The sequence below is a fragment of the Pseudophryne corroboree genome, chromosome 1 (genome assembly GCF_028390025.1).
Source record: "Pseudophryne corroboree isolate aPseCor3 chromosome 1, aPseCor3.hap2, whole genome shotgun sequence".
Lineage (NCBI taxonomy): Eukaryota > Metazoa > Chordata > Amphibia > Anura > Myobatrachidae > Pseudophryne > Pseudophryne corroboree.
The window spans coordinates 663065218-663089961 of record NC_086444.1 but is presented as its reverse complement, the minus strand read 5'-3'; the positions used below and the strand labels follow the sequence as shown (position 1 = coordinate 663089961).

At 44.5% G+C, this 24744-nt stretch overlaps 1 protein-coding gene across 7 annotated transcripts in view; it reads left to right on the top strand.

Moving 5' to 3' along the window:
* The window catches only part of SHOC1 (shortage in chiasmata 1), a 642525-nt gene that overhangs the window by 140266 nt on the left and 477515 nt on the right, over window positions 1-24744 (top strand). For all 7 annotated transcript variants that reach the window (XM_063914688.1, XM_063914690.1, XM_063914693.1 and 4 more), the window contains exon 8: window positions 22508-22643. In XM_063914688.1, coding sequence (XP_063770758.1) covers window positions 22508-22643 — 136 coding nt within the window. The remainder of the gene's footprint in view (window positions 1-22507; window positions 22644-24744) is intronic.

The following is a 24744-nucleotide window of genomic DNA, read 5'->3' as shown; positions in this document are numbered from 1 at the left end:
TTGATTTTCTATTCCGTTGTGAATCAGCTGAATGTGAGCATGGTATGTGGATGGGACCTGGATTTGGGGATATGTCACCAGCTAGTAGAAGCAGAAGAAGAGAGAGATAGGTATAGTTGGGGGAGGTGTGTGATAGTTTCTTATGGTGACAGGTAGAGGATGTGACAGTTAGTGCACATAGATAGGTTAAAAGCTCATGAGTGTTAATAAGAGGGTAGTGGATTAATGAGGCTGCAATGTGTACAGAGCGATAAATAACAGGAATAGTGAAGGACGATGTCATTTTATAGAGGATACCATGAAGTGCTATGAGTAAAAACAGTTTGTGGAGCATGGTGTTTATAAAGAGTAAAGTATAGATAGAAAAATGCTTATGGAAATTGTTAATTAAATGGTAGATTTACCTGCTTTCCAATGTTTTCCAATGTTTGTTCAACTGTTGGTTTAACTGTTCTTTTTAAAATTTCCTAACTTTGTAATTTCCAAACTTCGTATATTTCTAAACTTCTGACAACTGCCCCGTAGACAACTGCCCCATAACTGAATGCTAACATATACTAGTTCAAATTTACAAAGGCTTCAGCTGAAGCTAATTGGACATCTAATCAAAGGAATTATATTACCCTGTGTTAAGTAAACACCAGGCCATGTATGCTAATAAACTCCACTCCACTGACCAACATCTATACAAAGATAATATCAGCTATAAGCAAGTACTAATATTCTACAAATACAATTACATACACTGCTAAAATATACATTGGTGTGAATAGAGATCAAGAGGTATAGTTTGCAGGGATCAACAAGCAGAAATCCACATACATTTGAAAATATAGCATGAAGATGTCTGTGGGTTATTGCATAGGTGTAGGGATCGACAAGCAGAAATCCACATACATTTGAAAATATAGCATGAAGATGTCTGTGGGTTATTGCATAGGTGTAGGGATCAACAAGCAGAAATCCACATACATTTGAAAATATAGCATGAAGATGTCTGTGGGTTATTGCATAGGTGTAGGGATCAACAAGCAGAAATCCACATACATTTGAAAATATAGCATGAAGATGTCTGTGGGTTATTGCATAGGTGTAGGGATCAACAAGCAGAAATCCACATACATTTGAAAATATAGCATGAAGATGTCTGTGGGTTATTGCATAGGTGTAGGGATCAACAAGCAGAAATCCACATACATTCCCTTTAAATCCCACCCTTTCTACTTTAGTGCACAAGTCCTTTAAGTCATTTAGAGTAGTAGTGTAAAAGCTTTCTAAAAAAGGTCCTCTATGTTAAAGAGAATAAAAATCTGAGGGTTTTTTTAAAATCTTTTTAGGGGGACCTGCAATGTCAAATAATTTCACTCTATTATCTCCGTTATCACTTTCCTCATAAAGACTCTCCAACATATCTAATGCTAATATGTCATTCTTATCCAGTACTATCGGTAAAGCATTGATATCTTGTTTATGTATGGATTTAATGCAAAAATATCTTTTTCTACGGATATATTTGTTTAAATCCACAAAGAGTGTGAATAGATTAGGTTTTGCCTGGGGTGCAAATTTTAAACCCTTTGACAATAATTTGTTTTCAGAGTCATTTAAAATTTTGTCTGAAAGATTGAAAATAGCAGACAGTGATTTTAATTCCATCTCACACTCTTTGTGGATTTGTTGTGATCTTCGTCTCCTCCCCCCTCTGCATCCTCGTCCCTTCCTCTTTTTTGTGTGGAAAGAGACTGGGGATGATCCCTGGATGTCTGGGCAATTCGTGCTGATAAAGTCAGTTATTACCTATAAACATTAAGCTATATTCTATTACGGACTAAGTACGCTATTGGCGCTCTGAGTACCGTAAGGGTACGCACTTAGCGTAGCGACACGCACGCTCACGGAATGTTACACAGTAATCCTTAGTAACAACACACCGTAAGGGTATGCTTACACTTTAAACCTTGGCAATGAAATACTATAACGATGTAATGCTTATTAACCTTGATAATATGGAAAGCTGTTTGAGCGATTGAGACGCTCAGAAAACCCTTTACAGTAACTAGTGAAAACACAAGACCTGGTTTGGATTTAAAAACCACTTAGGCTCTAACACCCTCGTGGATAATTCTTTTAGAGTAAAAAGGGGAAAAACAGTACAGCTTATACACTACAAAACTAACATCAAAATCTAAACAGAATAACGAGGAATAATATGAACAATAGCGAACGATCGCAAACACAAGAAAACAGAATGAGTACACAATGAGAACAAATGGCAAACACAGAGGATAACAAAATGGCTACAGAGAACTTACACACGTGGGAATGATTCGCAAGCGCGTCCTGGATCCAGCCCTCAGCCTTCAATGTGAAAACCTTGCAGAGAGAGTGAGTGACTGGACAGGCAATGGTGGTCTTTATATACACAACATACAGTAACAATACAATGGTCCCTATAATCTCATGGTTCATTGGACACAGGAATGTGTCTCTGCATTATAACAAAAGGTCATAGGTGGGTTCGAACAGGTGGGCTGTGCCTTTCTCCAACTGCTCAGGTGGGAGGTATCCTTAGGATTCCCGCCGCATGGGTAATGAACAGCAAATACAGTAAATATCTATAAACTACTTTTGTACATAACTATGCGCAGGAGCGAGCAATCTCTTCCTAACCAACACCGAAATGTTACTATTAAAATACTCTACAGCTGGATACTAGACACCACCGTTCAACCTTTATCTGACCCTTCTTATCATGCAAAGAGGAATTTCTCTGTCCAAGAACCGTTTAAACTAAACATACTTTCTGACATTGTTAAGGGGAATATTCACTATAAAACACACTATGTGGGTTAAATATGTTATGATCGAGTCGCACGCTAGACGCTTACAAACTCTACCGTAAATGCGCATACACCGCGCGTAATCGCCGGAGCGATCTTACGCAAATTGCGGATATGTGCACGCACGGCAGAGCGTGTGCACGTGCAGCGGGCATGTGCATGAGGGGTTAGTACAAGGCATATGTATCAGGATATTTTTCGACTTTGACAGTCCACCCTTTGGCAGTCAACAATAACTGCCACTATCTAAACAATTAAGCAGAAAAATATATATTACCATGAAATACCTTATTACGATTGGGAGCAGGGAGGAGAGGAGAAGGTGGGAAATGTATGACCTAGTGAGATAGTAAAAAGCATGTATGTATGAAATCCATGTCTGAGGGGTCATGTATCATCGTGCCGTATATGTTCTAAAAAATAAGCTTCGAGGTATTGCGAAGTATACATTGAATCCTTCTTATCCCGTATTAAGGGTCTGTAAGTGGGCTAACAAACTCTACCGAGCTCTTTTCGGCTTTTAGTTCCAACAAATGGGGTGCACATTAGTTGATGATACATGAAGGGGGATAAAATATGAGTGCTAATATATGTGTCTATATCACCTGTCGACTATGTGTGCCACTACCTGAAGATAGAAGAGATGAAGATAAGAAACATGCATTATAAATGCATTCGTATGATTATATATATGTGGTCGTCCTTGGGCGTCTGTTGGAGTCTTGTTGATGTCTTGTCCGGATTGCTGTATCTTTGCTGTGTGGCAAGCAAAGCTCTTCAAGTGTCCATAAAAATTAAAGTCTCTAAGGCAGTCATTCCCAACCACGGTCCTCAAGGCACACCAACAGTGCAGGTTTCAGTGATATCCAGGCTGCAGCACAGATGGTTAAATCAAAATAACTAAGCTACTAATTAAGTCACCTGTGCTGAAGCCTGGATATCACTAAAACCTGCACTGTTGGTGTGCCTTGAGGACCGTGGTTGGGAAAGCCTGCTCTAAGGGTTCATCAGTTGTCGGTGGAACAGTTCATCAATGGTCTGTATAATGGGTCATCAAAATCTTCCGAGTTGGTGTCTTTTTACCTTGGAGAAAAACAAAGGAGAAACGGGTGAAAGAAACGGACCGTGGAATCACGTTTTATCACAACATTGTCTCGATTGCTGGGTCATAAATTAAACTAGTTGTTGTTACAATGCCCTCGCTCCTCAAACTCATCAATTTGGTACTACGCTTGCAATTCATTAAAATTCAAACACATCTAAATATCAAACCAATCATTATGACAACTCCTAGGATACATAAGAGGAATTTCCCTACAGCAACAATAACATTTTGAGCCCATTCTCCTAACCCTGAGAACCAATTTCGTGGGTTCAACCATGATACCCAGCCGGTCAGTTCATTACCCACAGAAGCAAGGGTAAGGTTGTGTCTCCTTCGGAACTCCCACTTCAATTGCAAGATATCGTCCATCTTTTGATCTATGACCTCGGTTGGGTCCTCAGTGCTGTTTGTGATATACGTACAACACTTCGCTCCATACTGAGTTGCTAGGGTGACACAATACCCTCCTGTCACTGCTGTGATGTAATTGAGAACCATCCTGTGCTAGATCAGTTCCGTTTTGTAAGCTTGCAATTCTCTCCCAGTATATCTAAAGGTGTCATCATACATCTCGCTGATATTGTCTATCAGGTTCGCTAGCGCGGTAATATACCTAAAATTTATAACTCCTCTGGCGGTACAGGTGATATCTAGAGCAATCAGGAGTTGAATCCCGGTGGATTCGTGGATCAAATCAGAGGCTGCATGCTCTGTCCTATCTATAAGGTGTCTCTTTACAATGTGTTCGTAATGGGTGTGAGTGTAAGGAGCTTGAGCATTGCGGTGAACGTCTTTCATTCTATCATGGGTAATGGTCATTACTTCCGGTAACACTCTTCCAATGTAACACAATCCCTCTGAGTTTGGGGCAAGCCACTTATACGCCTTCCTCCCACATATGAAATATGCATCATCGGGGAGGACATATGGGACAGAATATGACATCACCATATTACAAACCTTGCAGGTGAAAAATCCTATCCCTAACTCTCTCATCTGACTAGTACACGTATCAGGTTGTATGATATGCGCACAGTATCTTGGTGACACTTCTCCAACTCGCATGGGCCTACTTCCTAGAGTTTACCTATATTGGAAATATCTTCCACTGTTGACTATTTGGCGTATAAGCTCTGAGTCAATGGGCATTCTATCGGCTCTGTGTGAGAATGTCATGGTTCGGTTGTTCCATGTCACTTCCCAATTTCCCGGCTTTCGGGGATTGGAAATGTTAAAACATATTAAGGACCTATCCACATGATATTGGTGGAGCTTCAAACTAGGAGGCCTAGAAATATAAAATTTCTTGTCCACCGGTCTCCCACCCCTTAATTCAAGTACCTCATCTATCGTTAAAGAGTATGGCACTAGTCCTGACTTTCTATGACCTTGAGGTACTTGTGAGCACACCCAGCATTCCGTTTGGTTTAAAACCTTACCCACTAATGAGTGATAGTCACTCAATGGATGACGGTCCATATTGATATTAATCCTGGACTGACATCTCTGGATGCACCCATCCTCAACTATGTTGTCACAATTCCTACATATACAATTCTCTTCAGCTAACAATCCTTCACAATGTCTGTTAGTGTCATGGCTACCAGATCGTTTTCTGATACTCGCCTTTGCTCGGTGATTGTGTTGCTCTTGGAATTCTACGAATCCATCCTGCTCATCAGAACCCATTCTAGATCCTTTCTCGACCTCACTGGTACTCTCACCGAAACAGACTGCTCTGGTCAACAACAGGGTCAACAGGAAAACACGGACTGCAGTCTCTTGGGGCGAGTCCATCTTACAGGAGGAGAAAGAGAAAGTTGTAATGGGGGTACAAAAAATAATTAAAGGGAAAGAAACTTGTTACGATAATTTGTCCTCTAGTCTTGTTGTTCTTCTTGCTCAGATGTCGTCTCAACAGTGCTGTCTCTCAGTCTTCCCAAAACGAACACTCCAGTGATACGATATTCTTTCTGAATCAGCGATCTTTCTGTAAGGAGCATAAATCTTGCATTACCATTTGTCTAACTGTTGTGTGACATACCATCCATAAAACATGAAATAACAAAGAGAGAGAACAATAGAAAAGAAACATTGTCAGATTTCCGTTCACCATCAGGCTGTCACACCAACATGTCCATCGGTATCTCTGCACAGTCTCCCCCACCAGTATTTCCACTCTCCACCCTTTGTGTTTGGCCAGACACAACGATGCTGGTAAGATACACTGTAGATACAAGTAGACATGTGACGTTTGAGCTGTCTGGTGAACGTCAGAGATGAAAAGGAAATATTTAAAGATAAATCACAGAGTTTACCTGGCCGCCCTTGTGTCTACAAGGAATGACCTACCAATTACATCGACTAGGCTTACTATCAAGGCTAATAATCAACTTAACTGGCTGCAAATTACAGGTGCGGCCCAAAATTCTTCCTATATGATCCCTGATTACAATTACGTGCGTTAGGTCGTTGTCTAGGGGGTTTATATACCTTATGTGGGTCTCTAAACATACAATTCCATGCATAATGCCCTTCCCTCTGGCAGTTATAACATTTTATCACATTCGACTTACCCACAGGGGTCTGGGGCTTAAGCTGATGTGGCTTCGTTGTCAGGGCCTGTCTACTTATTGTCATTTGCTTACCGCCCTGTGACTCCCTGTGTCTTACGATGTTCCGATCATGCTCAATAGCGGTCTCTCTCAAAGCAGCCACCGACATACCTTTCCAATTAGGTTGAGTGGTCTGTACCCTTGTTCTCAACACTTCCTTTAAACCATCCATTAATACAGAAACCGCTACCTCTCTATACTCTACAATGTGAGGTGCAATTGTCTGTGCATAACATACAATACCGTACTTACCTGTGGACACGACCTCACCTGACCCTCCGTAAGGGGGCTTGACTACTGCCTTTACCGATTGGGCCGTGCCCACCTGGGTGTCTCGTATGATTGCTGCTGGAAAAAGTGCCGACATCGTGCTGGGCTCACTTTCTTGCTTGTAATCCTAAGGGAAGTTTAACATGGGGTGCAACTTGCACGGGTTAGAATTTGTACATTTATCAGTTTTACTTCCATCATTATTACATTTATTACGCTTACTATTATCATCATTAATACATTTATTAAGTGCACTATTATCATCATTTCCCAGTATGCCATTCTCTGTAGCCACTTTCTCTCCTGTTATGTATGGCGGTGGTGGTGCGGTAGCTAACAGTTTCCTGATAGGATTGGAACCAGCTGCTTGAGCTAATTCCCTTTTGTATCTCCCCTTCCTGTTGCCATAAATGTAAACAGTTTGTGTGTCTGATCCTCTGTTTTTGAGATTTTATCAGACATATCTTTCTCCTTAAATTTTGCAAAACCTCAGGATTAAAACTGCCTACCCTGGGAAACTTCTCCCCATCGTTCACAGTCATACGTTCCCACTCATTGCATAAAACCTCTGCGTGTGATCCATATTTTTCACACATTATGTACCTCGCCGACCCGGCTGGCTGCGGAATAATATCAACCTGAACCTTGGTTGATCGTCCCTTACTTGAGCAACTGGCCCCCATTCTTTGCAGGTATTGCCTTCTCAGCGAATTCCTACAAAAACCACGTTCCCAGAGGTAAGGCGACGGTGAAAGTCCAACGAGTGCCTTCACCCACTCTCGCCCACGTCGACCAATATGCCCACACACTGCTTCAGCGCTGGCGTACTCAACCCAGGGCCCCTGTGTAACCTCTATTTACTGGGGCGTGTGGGAGTATGCTACCCTCCCCAGTAAGTATCAGTTGTTGAAGAATTCCTGAGTGATCAGCGAACCTCCCTTAAAATAAAAAAAACCTACACAAATCACGTTAGAATGTACAAATAGTGTTTATGATCCCGCAAAGCGTACGCAAATTGCGTAATGGGTATCAAGGTAACCAACTAATGCACACAATTACATGCGGTACAGTCGCATTGCGTATAAGTAACTATTACTTATCCGCAGAACGACCAGCGGAATCGGTTGTTTAGGCTGCGAAACCTTCAGCCGGAGCGTATTCTCAAAACGGGCCTATATGGGTACTGCGCCAACCCCCAAGGTTGCGCTCACTACCTCTGACCTTTCTTAAGTCAGGGTCTTCAGAACTTCGTATAGGTACTTTCAACGGATTTCTGACTTTCGTGGACCTTCTGGTCTGCTGTAACAGTAATTGCTCCTCTTACCTTATTCACTTTTAACGTGAGATGGCCTTCTCCCACGCCACCACGTGTTCACTTCACGGGTATCCTTCTACGAGATCTCGATTTTTCCAGGGTTCACACCAAAGAAAACTTTACTTGCATACACACGCTCTTTCACTTCATATATACTTTGATTTTTCTGTACAGAAAATTTCTTTCATTCAGGTAACACAGGCTAATCCCAGAGGTAATGCAACGAGAGGAGGATCTTTTTAAACTAAATTTTGGAAACTGAACAAATTTGTGCTATTATCTCGTGGCTTCCGTATCTACTACTAGACTAAAACAATGCTATCGTGTGATTTGTATTTAGTAGGCATATCCGTACGCACGTTGCGTAATTTACGCCACGTGTGTAGGCCTTTGCGTTGCGTACGCTGTCTCGCACTTGGTCAGAGACACGTGTACGCAGGCCGGATACGTCCGCAGTAACACAAATAACACGCTTCTATAAATGCAAACGATATTTAACTATAATCGTTTACCAAACACCACACAGTATCTCCTGTATAACCTTTATAACTGGGTCAGGCTGCGTGCGTGTTTTACAATTACTCCCTTAGGTATTACTTTTACTTTTAACTAAATAGCAACAAATTTTCTCAGCACTTGATCAATGCTAATGGCAAACAGAAAGGTAGATATGTGAAAATACGCAAATGGAAATACAAGTGTGTGCGTGTGTTGCGTGCGCAATTTTCACCAATACAGAAATTTAAACAGATTTAAAAGACAATAGCTTAACGTTCTTACCTTTCGGTTCCGGATCCCACCAGCATCCCTACAAACCAAACGGAGCAGACGCTTATCTAATCAGCACTTACCGTATCCCCAACCACCAAACATCTAACAGGGGATACTACCGTCCCGCCCTTTGCTGATGGATAAAGTCTGCCTGGTTCCGCTTGACTGCGGATATGAGGAGGCCCGGATGATGCCCCCAATTGATAAAGTCAGTTATTACCTATAAACATTAAGCTATATTCTATTACGGACTAAGTACGCTATTGGCGCACTGAGTACCTTAAGGGTACGCACTTAGCGTAGCAGACGCTAGGCCGTGGGCACGACGCACGAGCGACACGCACGCTCACGGAATGTTACACAGTAACCCTTAGTAACAAGGGTATGCTTACACTTTAAACCTTGGCAATGAAATACTATAACGATGTAATGCTTATTAACCTTGATAATATGGAAAGCTGTTTGAGCGATTGAGACGCTCAGAAAACCCTTTACAGTAACTAGTGAAAACACAAGACCTGGTTTGGATTTAAAAACCACTTAGGCTCTAACACCCTCGTGGATAATTCTTTTAGAGTAAAAAGGGGAAAAACAGTACAGCTTATACACTACAAAACTAACATCAAAATCTAAACAGAATAACGAGGAATAATATGAACAATAGCGAACGATCGCAAACACAAGAAAACAGAATGAGTACACAATGAGAACAAATGGCAAACACAGAGGATAACAAAATGGCTACAGAGAATTTACACACGTGGGAATGATTCGCAAGCGCGTCCTGGATCCAGCCCTCAGCCTTCAATGTGAAAACCTTGCAGAGAGAGTGAGTGACTGGACAGGCAATGGTGGTCTTTATATACACAACATACAGTAACAATACAATGGTCCCTATAATCTCATGGTTCATTGGACACAGGAATGTGTCTCTGCATTATAACAAAAGGTCATAGGTGGGTTCGAACAGGTGGGCTGTGCCTTTCTCCAACTGCTCAGGTGGGAGGTATCCTTAGGATTCCCGCCGCATGGGTAATGAACAGCAAATACAGTAAATATCTATAAACTATTTTTGTACATAACTATGCGCAGGAGCGAGCAATCTCTTCCTAACCAACACCGAAATGTTACTATTAAAATACTCTACAGCTGGATACTAGACACCACCGTTCAACCTTTATCTGACCCTTCTTATCATGCAAAGAGGAATTTCTCTGTCCAAGAACCGTTTAAACTAAACATACTTTCTGACATTGTTAAGGGGAATATTCACTATAAAACACACTATGTGGGTTAAATATGTTATGATCGAGTCGCACGCTAGACGCTTACAAACTCTACCGTAAATGCGCATACACCGCGCGTGATCGCCAGAGCGATCTTACGCAAATTGCGGATATGTGCACGCACGGCAGAGCGTGTGCACGTGCAGCGGGCATGTGCATGAGGGGTTAGTACAAGGCATATGTATCAGGATATTTTTGGACTTTGACAGTGCTCTCGGTGAGTATGAGGTTGGGCCTCTTTCTAAAAAAGATGAATAATGTTTATATTGATTAGACGATCCCTTGTTATCATAATCCTTCTCTACACCTCCATAGGCTCCTTTTGGAGACCGGGACCTATGTGCAAGCGGTGCAAATCTGTTGGAATGAGACCAATTTTTTCTCTTTTGATTCTCTCTATAAGGGGAAGGATTATCCCTAAAAGGTCTAGAGTGATAGTGCCTATCTCTCGACCTATCATGATATTGTCTGCGGGACCATGGATCTCCATTTCTGATTCTCCCTGGAGATCTAGTTGTCTGATGGGAGGTCTGATCAGTATAACTCTCAATCCTCTTTCTATTATAGGTTCTCACCTGACCTTTCGCATAATCCTCCCTATCTCTAGCAAGTTTTTTATCTTTGGTCTGTATTAGTGATTTCTCAAAATCTTCAATTTTTTTGTTTAATTTAGAGTCCCTATGGTCAAAGTTTTCATGTTTTGAGAAAGGTGCAAGTGCATGTTGCACCTCTTCAATCTCTTTTTGTATTTTGTTGACTTTCTGTTCTCTATATCTAATCAAGAGACGTATAAGATTTTTAGAACACTGATCAAGGGTAACTTCCCATTCAGATGCAAAGACAGGATCGTCTTTGAATGAACAGCATTTAAATATCCTTAAACCTCTGGGAATCATATCTCTATCAAGGTATTTCTGTGAAGTGTCTTTTTGAAGAAAGAATTATCAGATACATTTATCATCTTGCAATTTAAAGATTATTATTAATTCCCTTTTTGTGCTGTGTGCCACTGTCTCACCTGACTGCCTCCAGTTTATTTTATCTGGAGGTCTTGGGTGACGCACTGGCACACAACGCAAATTTCTTCTCTCTCCCTCTTTTCTGTGAAGTATTTCTGTTAAGAAGTTTTTTCAGGATATATTTACAACTTCATAATCAAAAGAATATTTCCTCATTATTATCAGATTGTAATATGCCCCTTTTTTCTTGTTTAATTAATGGATATATAAGCATACTCTATAATGTAAAACTCACTTCTGCAATGTAGTAGTTTCTCTTACGAGTCATATGAGCGATCACAGACGATCTGAATAAGCTCATTAGATATCATTTTAACTTGTTCTTAGATACTAATAATAAATATCTTTCTCTGACGTCCTAGTGGATGCTGGGAACTCCGTAAGGACCATGGGGAATAGCGGCTCCGCAGGAGACTGGGCACAAAAGTAAAAGCTTTAGGACTACCTGGTGTGCACTGGCTCCTCCCCCTATGACCCTCCTCCAAGCCTCAGTTAGATTTTTGTGCCCAGCCGAGAAGGGTGCACACTAGGGGCTCTCCTGAGCTTCTTAGTGAAAAGTTTAGTTTTAGGTTTTTTATTTTCAGTGAGACCTGCTGGCAACAGGCTCACTGCATCGAGGGACTAAGGGGAGAAGAAGCGAACTCACCTGCGTGCAGAGTGGATTGGGCTTCTTAGGCTACTGGACACCATTAGCTCCAGAGGGACCGAACACAGGCCCAGCCTCGGAGCTCGGTCCCGGAGCCGCGCCGCCGGCCCCCTTACAGAGCCAGAAGCAAGAAAAGGTCCAGAAAAATCGGCGGCAGAAGACATCAGTCTTCAACAAGGTAGCGCACAGCACTGCAGCTGTGCGCCATTGTTACTCAGGCACACTTCACACTCCGGTCACTGAGGGTGCAGGGCGCTAGGGGGGGGCGCCCTGAGCAGCAATGTAAAACACCTTGGCTGGCATAAATACACCACATATAACCCCCAGGGCTATATGGGTGTATTTTAACCCCTGCCAGAACTCACCTAAAAAGCGGGAGAAAAGGCCGCCGAGAAGGGGGCGGAGCCTATCTCCTCAGCACACGGGCGCCATTTTCCATCACAGCTCCGCTGGAAGGACGTCTCCCTGACTCTCCCCTGCAGTCCTGCACTACAGAAAAGGGTAAAAAAGAGAGGGGTGCACTAATTTGGCGCAGTTTTATACTAACAGCAGCTATAAAGGGAAAAGCACATTTTATAGTGGTATTCCTGTATATATATAGCGCTCTGGTGTGTGCTGGCATACTCTCCCTCTGTCTCCCCAAAGGGCTAGTGGGGTCCTGTCCTCTATCAGAGCATTCCCTGTGTGTGTGCGGTGTGTCGGTACGATTGTGTCGACATGTTTGAGGAGGAAAATGAGATGGAGGCGGAGCAATTGCCTATTATACAGTTGTCACCCCCTAGGGAGTCGACACCTGAGTGGATGAGCTTGTGGAAGGAATTGCGTGACAGTGTCAGCTCCTTACGACAGACAGTTGACGACATGAGACAGCCGGTTACTCAGCTTGTGCCTGTCCAGGGGTCTCAAACGCCATCAGGGGCTTTAAAACGCCCGTTACCTCAAATGGCAGACACAGACACGGATACTGACTCCAGTGTCGATGATGAGGAGACAAACGTGACTTCCACTAGGGCCACACGTTACATGATTGAAGCAATGAAAAATGTATTGCATATATCTGAAAATACAAGTACCACTAAAAAGGGTATTATGTTTGGTGAGAAAAAACTGCCTGTAGTTTTTCCTGTATCCGAGGAATTAAATGAAGTGTGTGATGAGGCGTGGGTTTCCCCCGATAAAAAACTGATAATTCCTAAAAGGTTATTGGCATCGTACCCTTTCCCGCCAGAGGATAGGGCACGTTGGGAAACACCCCCTAGGGTGGATAAAGCGCTCACACGCTTGTCTAAACAGGTATCACTACCCTCTCCTGATACGGCCGCCCTAAAGTAACCTGCCGATAGAAATCTGGAGAATATCCTAAAATGTATATACTCTCACACGGGTGTTATACTGCGACCAGCAATCGCCTCAGCCTGGATGTGCAGTGCGGGCCTGGCGTGGTCGGATTCCCTGACTGAAAATATTGATACCCTAGATAGGGACAGTATATTATTGACTATAGAACATTTGAAGGATGCATTTCTATATATGTGTCACAACTGAGGGCCTGAGCTGACGGGAGGCAGCCTCAGTTGTAGGGGCTGAGATGTAACGGAACCTGGGAGGTTGTATCAGACCCCTAGACATGTAAGTAACATGTAGAATAACTGCCCGAAGGCGTGACCACGACAACCAGGATAAAAGTCAATGATGTTTATTATGACAAACTCCGTAACACAGCAGCAGTAAAAGGAAATATAAAAGTCAACAGAGGATAAATACAATTCCTGGGTACTACAGGGTGGCAAGGGCCACAGGCACTGGTAGAGTGAGACAGTTCTTATAATCTTCTAGTTGGAAAGTCCTTACCAGGCCTGACTGTAGCAATGGAGAGAACCCAGGATCGTACCAGCTGATGTTCCAGGAAAGGCTGGGCTGCTGAAGGTAAAACGGCTGCTGTGGATACTGGCTGGAACCAGACTGTTGTTGGTACGGAGTGGATACTGGCTGGAACCAGTTAAATAATAAACGAACTTGAGAGCGATGAAATAATAATGAAGTTTGGAGTTTGAGAGCGGTGAAATAATAATACCGGTGGAGAGTGGTAAACTGCAGAAAAGGACACCGGCCCTTTAAGAGAAGCTATACACTGCTGGAAGCTGGGCTGGAAGCAGGTGATTGTTTGAGAGCGGTGAAATAATAATGAAGTTTGGAGTTTGAGAGCGGTGAAATAATAATACCGGTGGAGAGTGGTAAACTGCAGAAAAGGACACCGGCCCTTTAAGAGAAGCTATACACTGCTGGAAGCTGGGCTGGAAGCAGGTGATTGTTGTAGCTGGAAACAGGTGAGTCCAGAATGGATCGGAGAGTCAGGCTACACCGCAGATGGAATGCTGGTGCGGGTCTCTATAGCAGAAGTCTGGAGACAGGAGCTGGAACCTGGAAGACAACCACAGGAGAGAGACAAACTGGAACTAGGTTAGACAACCAAAGCACTGACGCCTTCCTTGCTCAGGCACAGTGTATTTATACCTGCAGCAAGGAAGGGATTGGCTAGGCAATTATGCAGATTAACAATACTGACAGCAGATTGGTGGAAATAATCAGATGACAAAATCCAAGATGGCTGCGCCCATGCAGACACTTGGAGGGAAGTTTGGTTTGTAATCCATGTGAGAATTGAAACAGTAATGGCGACGCCGGCCACAGGAGACAGGAGACGCCAGACTGACAAGCGCACATTTAACCACGCGGGCACAGTGGAGGCCGCGGCTGATGAAATCACCACTCTGACATTCTGCATGTGGAAACTCAGGAACAGCGGGATCCGGTCCTGGAACGCTGAGCCAGCCTTAGGAGGCATCTGAAGGGTAAGTAATGGCGTCCAGATACCCGGATCGTGACAGCACCCCCCCCCTTTAGGAGTGGCCCCAGGACACTTCTTAGGCTTTAAAGGAAACTTTGCGTGGAAATTTCGGACCAAGGCAGGAGCATGGACGTCTGAGGCATTGGTCCAAGAGCGTTCTTCAGGACCATAGCCCTTCCAGTCAATGAGGTATTGTAACTGACCGTAACGGAAACGTGAGTCCAAAATCTTGGCCACCTCGTACTCGACTCCCCGTTGAGTCTGAACTTTGGGAGCTGGAGGAAGTGCGGAATGAAACCGATTCAGGATCAGCGGTTTCAACAAAGAAACATGAAATGTCCTGGGTATTTTCAAGAAGGATGGTAACTGTAACCTGTAGGCAACAGGATTGATGACTTGTTCAATCTTGAAGGGTCCGATGTAGCGAGGTGCAAATTTCATGCTGGGAACTCTCAACCTCAAATTCTTCGTGGACAGCCACACACGATCACCCACCTTGAGAGCAGGAACCGCTCTACGCTTCCTATCGGCAAACTTCTTATACCTGAATGAGGCTTTAAGCAGGGCTGCGCGGACGTTCCTCCAGTTATTTGAAAACTGACGCAAGGTGACATCCACTGCTGGAACAGAAGTTGCGGGAAGCGGTTGGAATTCTGGGACTTTAGGGTGGAATCCATAATTAATGAAGAATGGTGTAGAAGAAGATGAGGAATGGTATTGATTGTTGTGGCTGAACTCGGCCCAAGGAAGGAGTTGAACCCAGTCATCTTGAGAGGAAGACACATATATACGGAGGAAGGCCTCCAAGTCCTGATTCACCCTCTCGGTTTGACCATTGGTCTGAGGATGGTAAGCCGTGGAAAACTTTAACTTGACTTGGAGGGCTTGACACAAACTTCGCCAAAATTTGGCTACAAATTGTACTCCACGATCCGAGATGATCTCTTCAGGAAGACCGTGAAGTCGGAAGATCTCTTGTATAAACACTTGAGCCAACTTGGAAGCTGACGGAAGACCGGTGAGAGGGATGAAATGTGCCATCTTGGTGAACCGGTCAACTACCACCCAGATGGTATTAAACTTGTTGCAGATAGGTAGATCGGAAACAAAGTCCATCGACAAATGGGTCCAAGGTCGACGGGGAACAGATAATGGAACCAGTTGCCCCGCAGGCGACTGGCGGGAGACTTTGTGTTGGGCACACTTTGGGCAGGAGGCAATAAATTCCATAACGTCCTTCTTCAGAGTTGGCCACCAGTAGGACCTAGAAATAAATTCAAGGGTTTTCTGAATGCCTGTATGTCCAGCAAAACGGGAAGCATGGGCCCAATGCATGAGCTTCTTCCTTAGAACTGGCTTAACAAAACTTTTCCCTGGTGGAGGCGTAGAGTCCATCCCTACCGTGGAGAATGCCAACGGATTAATAATAGGATGCTTGTCTGCAGACTCGGACTCATTTTCTTGCTCCCATGAGCGGGAAAGGGCATCGGCCTTACGATTCTGAGAACCCGGACAGAACTGGAGTTTAAAGTCAAACCTAGAGAAGAAAAGTGCCCATCTGGCCTGACGAGGATTCAGACATTGTGCGCCTTTGAGATATAAAAGATTTTTGTGGTCGGTAAGTATGGTGATTGAGTGGGAAGCTCCCTCCAACAGGTATCTCCACTCCTCCAGAGCGAGCTTGATGGCTAGCAACTCCTGATCGCCAATGGCATAGTTGCGCTCAGCTGGGGAGAACTTCCGGGAGAAGAAACTGCAAGGATGTAGATGTCCATCTTTGGCCCTCTGGGATAACACTGCTCCTACTCCAACGGAGGAGGCATCTACCTCTAAGATAAAAGGAGAGTCGGTGTCGGGCTGTTTCAGAACTGGTGCAGAGATGAACCGTTGCTTCAGAAGGTGAAAGGCCTGTGTAGCTTCCTCGGACCACTTGGACGGATTAGCACCTTTCTTGGTTAATGCAGTGATAGGCGCCACGATGGTGGAAAAGTCTCGTATAAATTTTCTATAATAATTGGCGAACCCTAAGAACCTCTGGACCCCTTTGAGGCTTAAGGGTATAGGCCAATTCTGGATTGCTTGGAGTTTCTCAGGATCCATCACTAGTCCGGAACCGGACACAATGTAACCTAGAAACGGAATGGTTTTAACTTCAAACACACACTTCTCCAATTTACAATAGAGGTGATTGACACGGAGACGGGAAAGAACCTCTTTTACCCAGAAACGATGATCTTCGAGATTATTAGCAAAGATGAGGATGTCGTCTAGATAAACCACGACATGGCGGTACAAGATGTCCCTGAAAATCTCATTCACGAAGTGCTGGAAGACTGCTGGAGCGTTGCTCAATCCGAAGGGCATGACGAGGTACTCATAATGTCCGTCACGGGTGTTAAAGGCGGTCTTCCACTCGTCACCCTCACGGATTCGGATGAGATTGTAGGCACCCCTCAAGTCCAGCTTTGTGAAAATAGTTGCACCACTAACTCTATCAAAGAGCTCGGTAATCAGGGGTAAAGGGTATCGGTTCTTGACGGTAATGTCGTTCAGACCTCTGTAGTCGATGCACGGACGCAGACCACCGTCTTTCTTCTTAACGAAGAAGAAGCCTGCGCCGGCTGGAGAAGAAGATGGTCGGATGAAACCCTTCGCCAGGTTCTCTTTGATGTACTCTTCCATGGAGTGTGTCTCAGGCAGAGACAACGGATAAGTTCGGCCTCGCGGTGGAACCTTCCCTGGAATGAGGTCGATTGGGCAGTCCCATTCTCTATGAGGAGGAAGGATATCAGCAGAGGCTAAACTGAACACGTCCGTGAAGTCTTGATATGGAGGAGGCGGAACATCAGATGACCTGGGGAAGGAAGAACAAACAGGAAGAACTTTGGCTAAACAAGTCTCAGCACAGGAGGGACCCCATGCCAGTATTTGCGTAGTTGTCCAGTCAATTGATGGGTTGTGGAGACGGAGCCATGGAAGGCCTAAAACCACTGGATGTGTGGCTCTTGGAATCACTAAAAAAAAAATATACTCAGAATGAAGAACTCCCACTCTCAGACGAACTGGAAGAGTCCTTAAGGAAATGACTGCGTCAAAAATCTTGCTGCCATCCACGGCAGTCAAAGAGATGGACGAGGACAGTCTCTCGGTGGGTAGGGACCACCGTTTAACATAAGCTTCGGTTATGAAATTCCCAGCTGCTCCGGAATCAAGGAGGGCAATGACGTTCCTGTAACGTTGAGCAATTTGGAGCGACACTGGGAGGTTACAGTCATGAGGAGATGGAGAGGAGATCATTACTCCTAGCCGGCCCTCTCCTTGGCGAGCTAGGATCTGGAGTTTCCCGGACGTTTGGGACAGGCATTGATAGTGTGCGACGGAGCTGCACAGTAGAGACAGAGAGACTCAGAGAGACGTCTTCGGCGCTCAGCGGGAGATAGACGGGAACGACTAATTTGCATAGGCTCATCCTTGGATGGAGTTGGTTGACGAGGAGGAGGAGCAGAAGATTTAGGAGTAGATGATCTTCCTCGCTCGGTTGCTCTCTCTCTGAAACGTAGATCAACCTTCGTGCAAAGAGAAATTAGCTCATCCAACTTAGAGGGCAAGTCTCTGGTAGCTAACTCATCCTTGATGCGTTCTGATAAGCCATGCCAGAATGCAGCATACAGGGCCTCGTCGTTCCATGCCAGTTCGGATGCCAGGATTTTAAACTGTATAAGATACTGTCCCACAGTACGTGTTCCCTGGCGTAAACGGAGAATCTCAGATGAAGCAGATGTTATCCGGCCTGGCTTGTCGAAGATGCGCCTGAATGTAGCTACAAAGTCAGTATAGGAGGATAGCAGGGGATCAGACTTCTCCCATAAAGGTGATGCCCAGTCAAGGGCTGAGCCACTGAGAAGGGAGATGATATAGGCAATTTTGGTACGGTCACTGAAGAAATTGCCAGGTAGAAGCTCAAAGTGGATTTCACATTGATTGAGAAATCCCCTGCAGAACCTTGGAGATCCATCAAATTTTGCTGGCGTTGGAAGATGAAGATGTGGACTGGAAATGGGTAAGGTGGGTGGGGTTACAGCTGGTGTTACTGTAGTGGACGCACCGGACGTGCCAGGTCCACGGAGGGTCGTTTGAATCCCATCCAGCCGTGTAGAGAGATCCTGGAGACAGCGGATGATGTGGCCCTGTGCAGCCTCCTGATGTTCAAGTCGGGCTGCCAGTTCTTGCATCGGCCTGGCCGCTTGATCCTGGTCTCCGGCTGGATTCATTAGGTCAGTGCTTACTGTCACAACTGAGGGCCTGAGCTGACGGGAGGCAGCCTCAGTTGTAGGGGCTGAGATGTAACGGAACCTGGGAGGTTGTATCAGACCCCTAGACATGTAAGTAACATGTAGAATAACTGCCCGAAGGCGTGACCACGACAACCAGGATAAAAGTCAATGATGTTTATTATGACAAACTCCGTAACACAGCAGCAGTAAAAGGAAACATAAAAGTCAACAGAGGATAAATACAATTCCTGGGTACTACAGGGTGGCAAGGGCCACAGGCACTGGTAGAGTGAGACAGTTCTTATAATCTTCTAGTTGGAAAGTCCTTACCAGGCCTGACTGTAGCAATGGAGAGAACCCAGGATCGTACCAGCTGATGTTCCAGGAAAGGCTGGGCTGCTGAAGGTAAAACGGCTGCTGTGGATACTGGCTGGAACCAGACTGTTGTTGGTACGGAGTGGATACTGGCTGGAACCAGTTAAATAATAAACGAACTTGAGAGCGATGAAATAATAATGAAGTTTGGAGTTTGAGAGCGGTGAAATAATAATACCGGTGGAGAGTGGTAAACTGCAGAAAAGGACACCGGCCCTTTAAGAGAAGCTATACACTGCTGGAAGCTGGGCTGGAAGCAGGTGATTGTTTGAGAGCGGTGAAATAATAATGAAGTTTGGAGTTTGAGAGCGGTGAAATAATAATACCGGTGGAGAGTGGTAAACTGCAGAAAAGGACACCGGCCCTTTAAGAGAAGCTATACACTGCTGGAAGCTGGGCTGGAAGCAGGTGATTGTTGTAGCTGGAAACAGGTGAGTCCAGAATGGACCGGAGAGTCAGGCTACACCGCAGATGGAATGCTGGTGCGGGTCTCTATAGCAGAAGTCTGGAGACAGGAGCTGGAACCTGGAAGACAACCACAGGAGAGAGACAAACTGGAACTAGGTTAGACAACCAAAGCACTGACGCCTTCCTTGCTCAGGCACAGTGTATTTATACCTGCAGCAAGGAAGGGATTGGCTAGGCAATTATGCAGATTAACAATACTGACAGCAGATTGGTGGAAATAATCAGATGACAAAATCCAAGATGGCTGCGCCCATGCAGACACTTGGAGGGAAGTTTGGTTTGTAATCCATGTGAGAATTGAAACAGTAATGGCGACGCCGGCCACAGGAGACAGGAGACGCCAGACTGACAAGCGCACATTTAACCACGCGGGCACAGCGGAGGCCGCGGCTGATGAAATCACCACTCTGACATTCTGCGTGCGCTCTGCGTAAAGTGCTTCAGAGTGCGATCACTGTTGTAGCAGCGATCGCCTTTGAATTAGGCCCTTAGCCCGGATTGCGCGCTCCTCGTTACGGCCATGCACTAATGTTTCCTTTTTTTCTTTTTTATTCTAAAATTATTATATGGCTGTTTACAGTATATACTCGAGTATAAATCGACCCGAATATAAGCCGAGGCACCTAATTTTACCACAAAAACCTGGGAAAACTTATTGACTTGAGTATAAGCCTAGGGTGGGAAATGCAGCTCTAGCCGTACACAGCCCTCATAGTGCCAGATATGCCCTCATACTGCCAGATATGCCCCCACAGTGCCAGATATGCCCTCATGCTGCCAGATATGCCCCACAGTGCCAGATATGCCCTCATGCTGCCAGATATGCCCCACAATGCCAGATGTGCCAGATATGCCCTCATGCTGCCAGATATGCCATACAGTGCCAGATGTGCCAGATATGCCCCACAGTGCCAGATATGCCCCACAATGCCAGATGTGCCAGATATGCCCCACAGTGCCAGATATGCCCTCATGCTTCCAGCTATGCCCCACAGTGCCAGATATGCCCCACAGTGCCAGATATGCCCTCATGCTGCCAGCTATGCCCCACAGTGCCAGATATGCCCCACAGTGCCAGATATGCCCTCATGCTTCCAGCTATGCCCCACAGTGCCAGATATGCCCCACAGTGCCAGATATGCCCTCATGCTGCCAGATATGCCCCACAATGCCAGATATGCCCCACAGTGCCAGATATGCCCTCATGCTGCCAGATATGCCCCACAATGGGGGTAATTCCAAGTTGATTGCAGCAGGATTTTTGATAGCAATTAGGCAAAACCATGTGCACTGCAGGGGAGGCAGATATAACAAGTGCAGAATGAGTTAGATTTGGGTGGGTTATTTTGTTTCTGTGCAGGGTAAATACTGGCTGCTTTATTTTTACACTGCAATTTAGATTGCAGATTGAACTCACCACACCCAAATCTAACTCTCTCTACACATGTTATATCTGCCTCCCCTGCAGTGCACATGGTTTTGCCCAATTGCTAACAAAAATCCTGCTGCGATCAACTTGGAATTACCCCCAATGCCAGACGTGCCAGATATGCCACACAGTGCCAGATATGCCCTCATGCTGCCAGATATGCCCCACAGTGCCAGATATGCCCTCATGCTGCCAGATATGCCCCACAGTGCCAGATGTGCCAGATATGCCCTCATGCTGCCAGATATGCCCCACAGTGCCAGATATGCCCTCATGCTGCCAGATATGCCCCACAGTGCCAGGTGTGCCAGATATGCCCCACAGTGCCAGATGTGCCAGATATGCCCCACAGTGCCAGATATGCCCCACAGTGCCAGATGTGCCAGATATGCCCCACAGTGCCAGTTTGTTACTTACCCTCCGTCGCTCCCGCGCTGTCCCGTCGCTCCCGCGCTGTCTTCTGAAGGAGGGACACGGAGGGCACAGCACACGGCTCTCCTGTATCCCTCCTGCATCTCCGGCGGCAGCGCCGTGTGTGTGTTAAAGGAAGTGCCGGTTCGTGCACTTCCTTTAACACACACACGCCGCTGCCGCCGGAGAGGCAGGAGGGACACCGTGTCCCTCCGTGTCCCTCCTAAATACTCACTCGAGTATAAGCCGAAGTGGCTTTTTCAGCACAAAAAAAGGTGCTGAAAAAGTCGGCTTATACTTGAGTATATACGGTAGTTGATTTACAGAACTTATTCCACAGGAGAATTATTTTTCTAAAGTACTAAAAGAATATTGTTATTATCTGGTTTATTAAATTTTGATCTTAAGCAAACTGAAATTACATTAATAATCAATGTTTTATTAGTTTCTTAAACTGAAAATGTTTTCATACTATTTGCCTTCCCTTTCTTTAGATGTACTGTGTCTTAAATATGTATTCACATTAAAGGAAAATGAAACATCCAACTGCATCTGGAGAAAGGAACCTTCTCTTACAAATTACAGGACTCATTTTCATTTACCCATTGTTAATGCAGATGCTGGTTTACTTTTCCTTCATCTATGTTAGTTTATTTTTATTGTCCCTTTAATTGTGTGCAGCTTTAGATTGAATATTCATAAGCCACTGCTCTGAATACTACATGTATACAGTATGTAGCATAATTAGTATAATTGTGTACATGATGGCTGAACAAACATTCATCTTCAGAAAGAGACAAACTTTCTTTTTTTTTATTATATATGGTTTCAACAGAGTCTGATCCTGCCTTGTACTCTGGAATTGGATGAGCATGCTAAAGAAGGCAGATCCTTCATGTCAGATCTAATCGCACGCCTTCAGCTTGCTCCTGAAAAAGTGTCAGAGATGGAGGGGCTGACCAGCACAGCAGGTAAAGAGTATATACACTGCCGGTCAAAGCTTTTAGAACATCAAAAATTGCAGTTTTTATTTACATTTTAAGTAATTAGAGATGCCAGCGAACTACTGGAGACTGGAAGAATGTGTTATGGACATAGAAATCAATGTTTTTAATCTTTAGATTATGATGCAGGGTTTTTGTATACAATCAAGTAGGCAAAAGGATGGTTGCCTAGTCTTTGGGCTTTATTTAGTGGTGACTTGTACATAGTTTATTTTGTTTGAAAGGGTACTGTTATTAAAAGTATGGCCCTTTTAATTTTCAAGCTTAAACATGCCAGGAAGTGGTGGCTTTTACAAGACGCTGCTTAGTAAATAAACTGGTGACACCAATAGGCAAATATGGAAAGGGTACTGGATAAATGGAATAGCCTCCCATCAGAGGCGGTAGGGGCTAATGCTGGGTACACACCAGTGAAGTGCGGTGAGGTCTGTGGCTGGGGAGGCATTGGATGAATCACTAGCGGGGACTGACAGGGGCATGCATTCATGTGGGCTGAATGCACGCCCCTGTCATTGAGGCACCAGTATAGGTGCCGCTTCCCCATACATTTTCAATGGGCTTTTACAGCCCATTGCTTCGCCCTGCCCCCTGCCTGCCCCCTGCTGCCCGGACTTTAATGTTAGCAGCGGGAGGCAATTCTCCCGCTGCCTCCCACCCTAAGATGCAGGCATAGTCACAGGGGGAAAATGATTAAAATAATAAAAGAAGATATTTATCACAGACTCTGTGTTATAAATATCTTCTTTTTATTATTTTAATCATTATGACAGAGGAGGCACTGCCTCCCCTGACTGCACGTCCCTGGTGTACACTGATAGATATATCTGCAGATCAATTGATCTGCAGATATATCTATGGAAGGATCGGGCAGTGTGTAGAGCATACACACTGCCCGATCCGTCGGGGACTGACGTTATGAACTGGACAGGCGTGTAGACACACCCACCCAGTTCAGCTGTCAATCACCACCGGCTGCCGTAGCATGGGTACGGGTGGTCAGCTGATCGCCCATACACACACAGCAATGCGCCAATATATCGGTATATATATTAGCCGTCGGCTGTGCTGCAGGGCCGTCGCGATATGTCTGTGAACGACAGAGTTTACAGACATATCTCCCGTACACACTCGCCGACAGACCCGCAATACATCGGCCATTCAATAGAACGGCCGATATACAGATGGGTCCACCGTTATCTTGACTAGTTTTCTGTGCCTAGTCACAACATGATTTATTAGCATAAACCCTTCATCTATTGTTCCCAACTGCAATACAATACAGTGAACAATGCATCAGGGGATTAAGTCATTACAGCAGGGGAGATGGGTCCACAGTTATCTTGAATAGTTCTCTGTGCCTAGTCACAACATGATTTATTAGCATAAACCCTTCATCTATTGTTCCCAACTGCAATACAATACAGAGAACAATACATCAGGGGATTAAGTCCGACTGGCCAGTCCCAGTTAATCCTATTAAAGGTCAAGATAAATGTGGACCCATCTGTATATATCGGCCAGTGTGTATGGGACAAAAAACAGTTGAGCAGTTTAAATATCCTTGGGAAAGGCATATAAGTAATGATTCCGTTGTAGACAGAAAGAATGTACCAAGTGTTTTCGGTGGTTGTATAAATCTGAAAGAAAAGTGGCATTTTCACGAGTCAAAAATTTACATTAGTTTTTTGTTAAATAAAATGATTTATTTTATTTTTTTAATCTCCAATTGATCATTTTTTCTAGGGTTTAATTTCAGAGTACATTGAGACGTGCGAATTTCAATGTAGCTGGAAAAATAGGGGCATTTTAACACTTTGTAACATGTGCATATTTTATATATTTAGTATACAGCTCTTGATGTTGATCATTTTATATATATATATATATATATATATATATATATATTCCCAAAGCAGTCCACACTCTGGCCTTATCCACAAATGCTGGGGTGACTTCCACAGAATGATAAATCGTCATGATCCATCAGTGCCAATATAAATCCAGTAAATAGGAGCACTCACCAGTCTTCATAATATTCTTATTTTTATTAGCAGCAAGACATCAAACA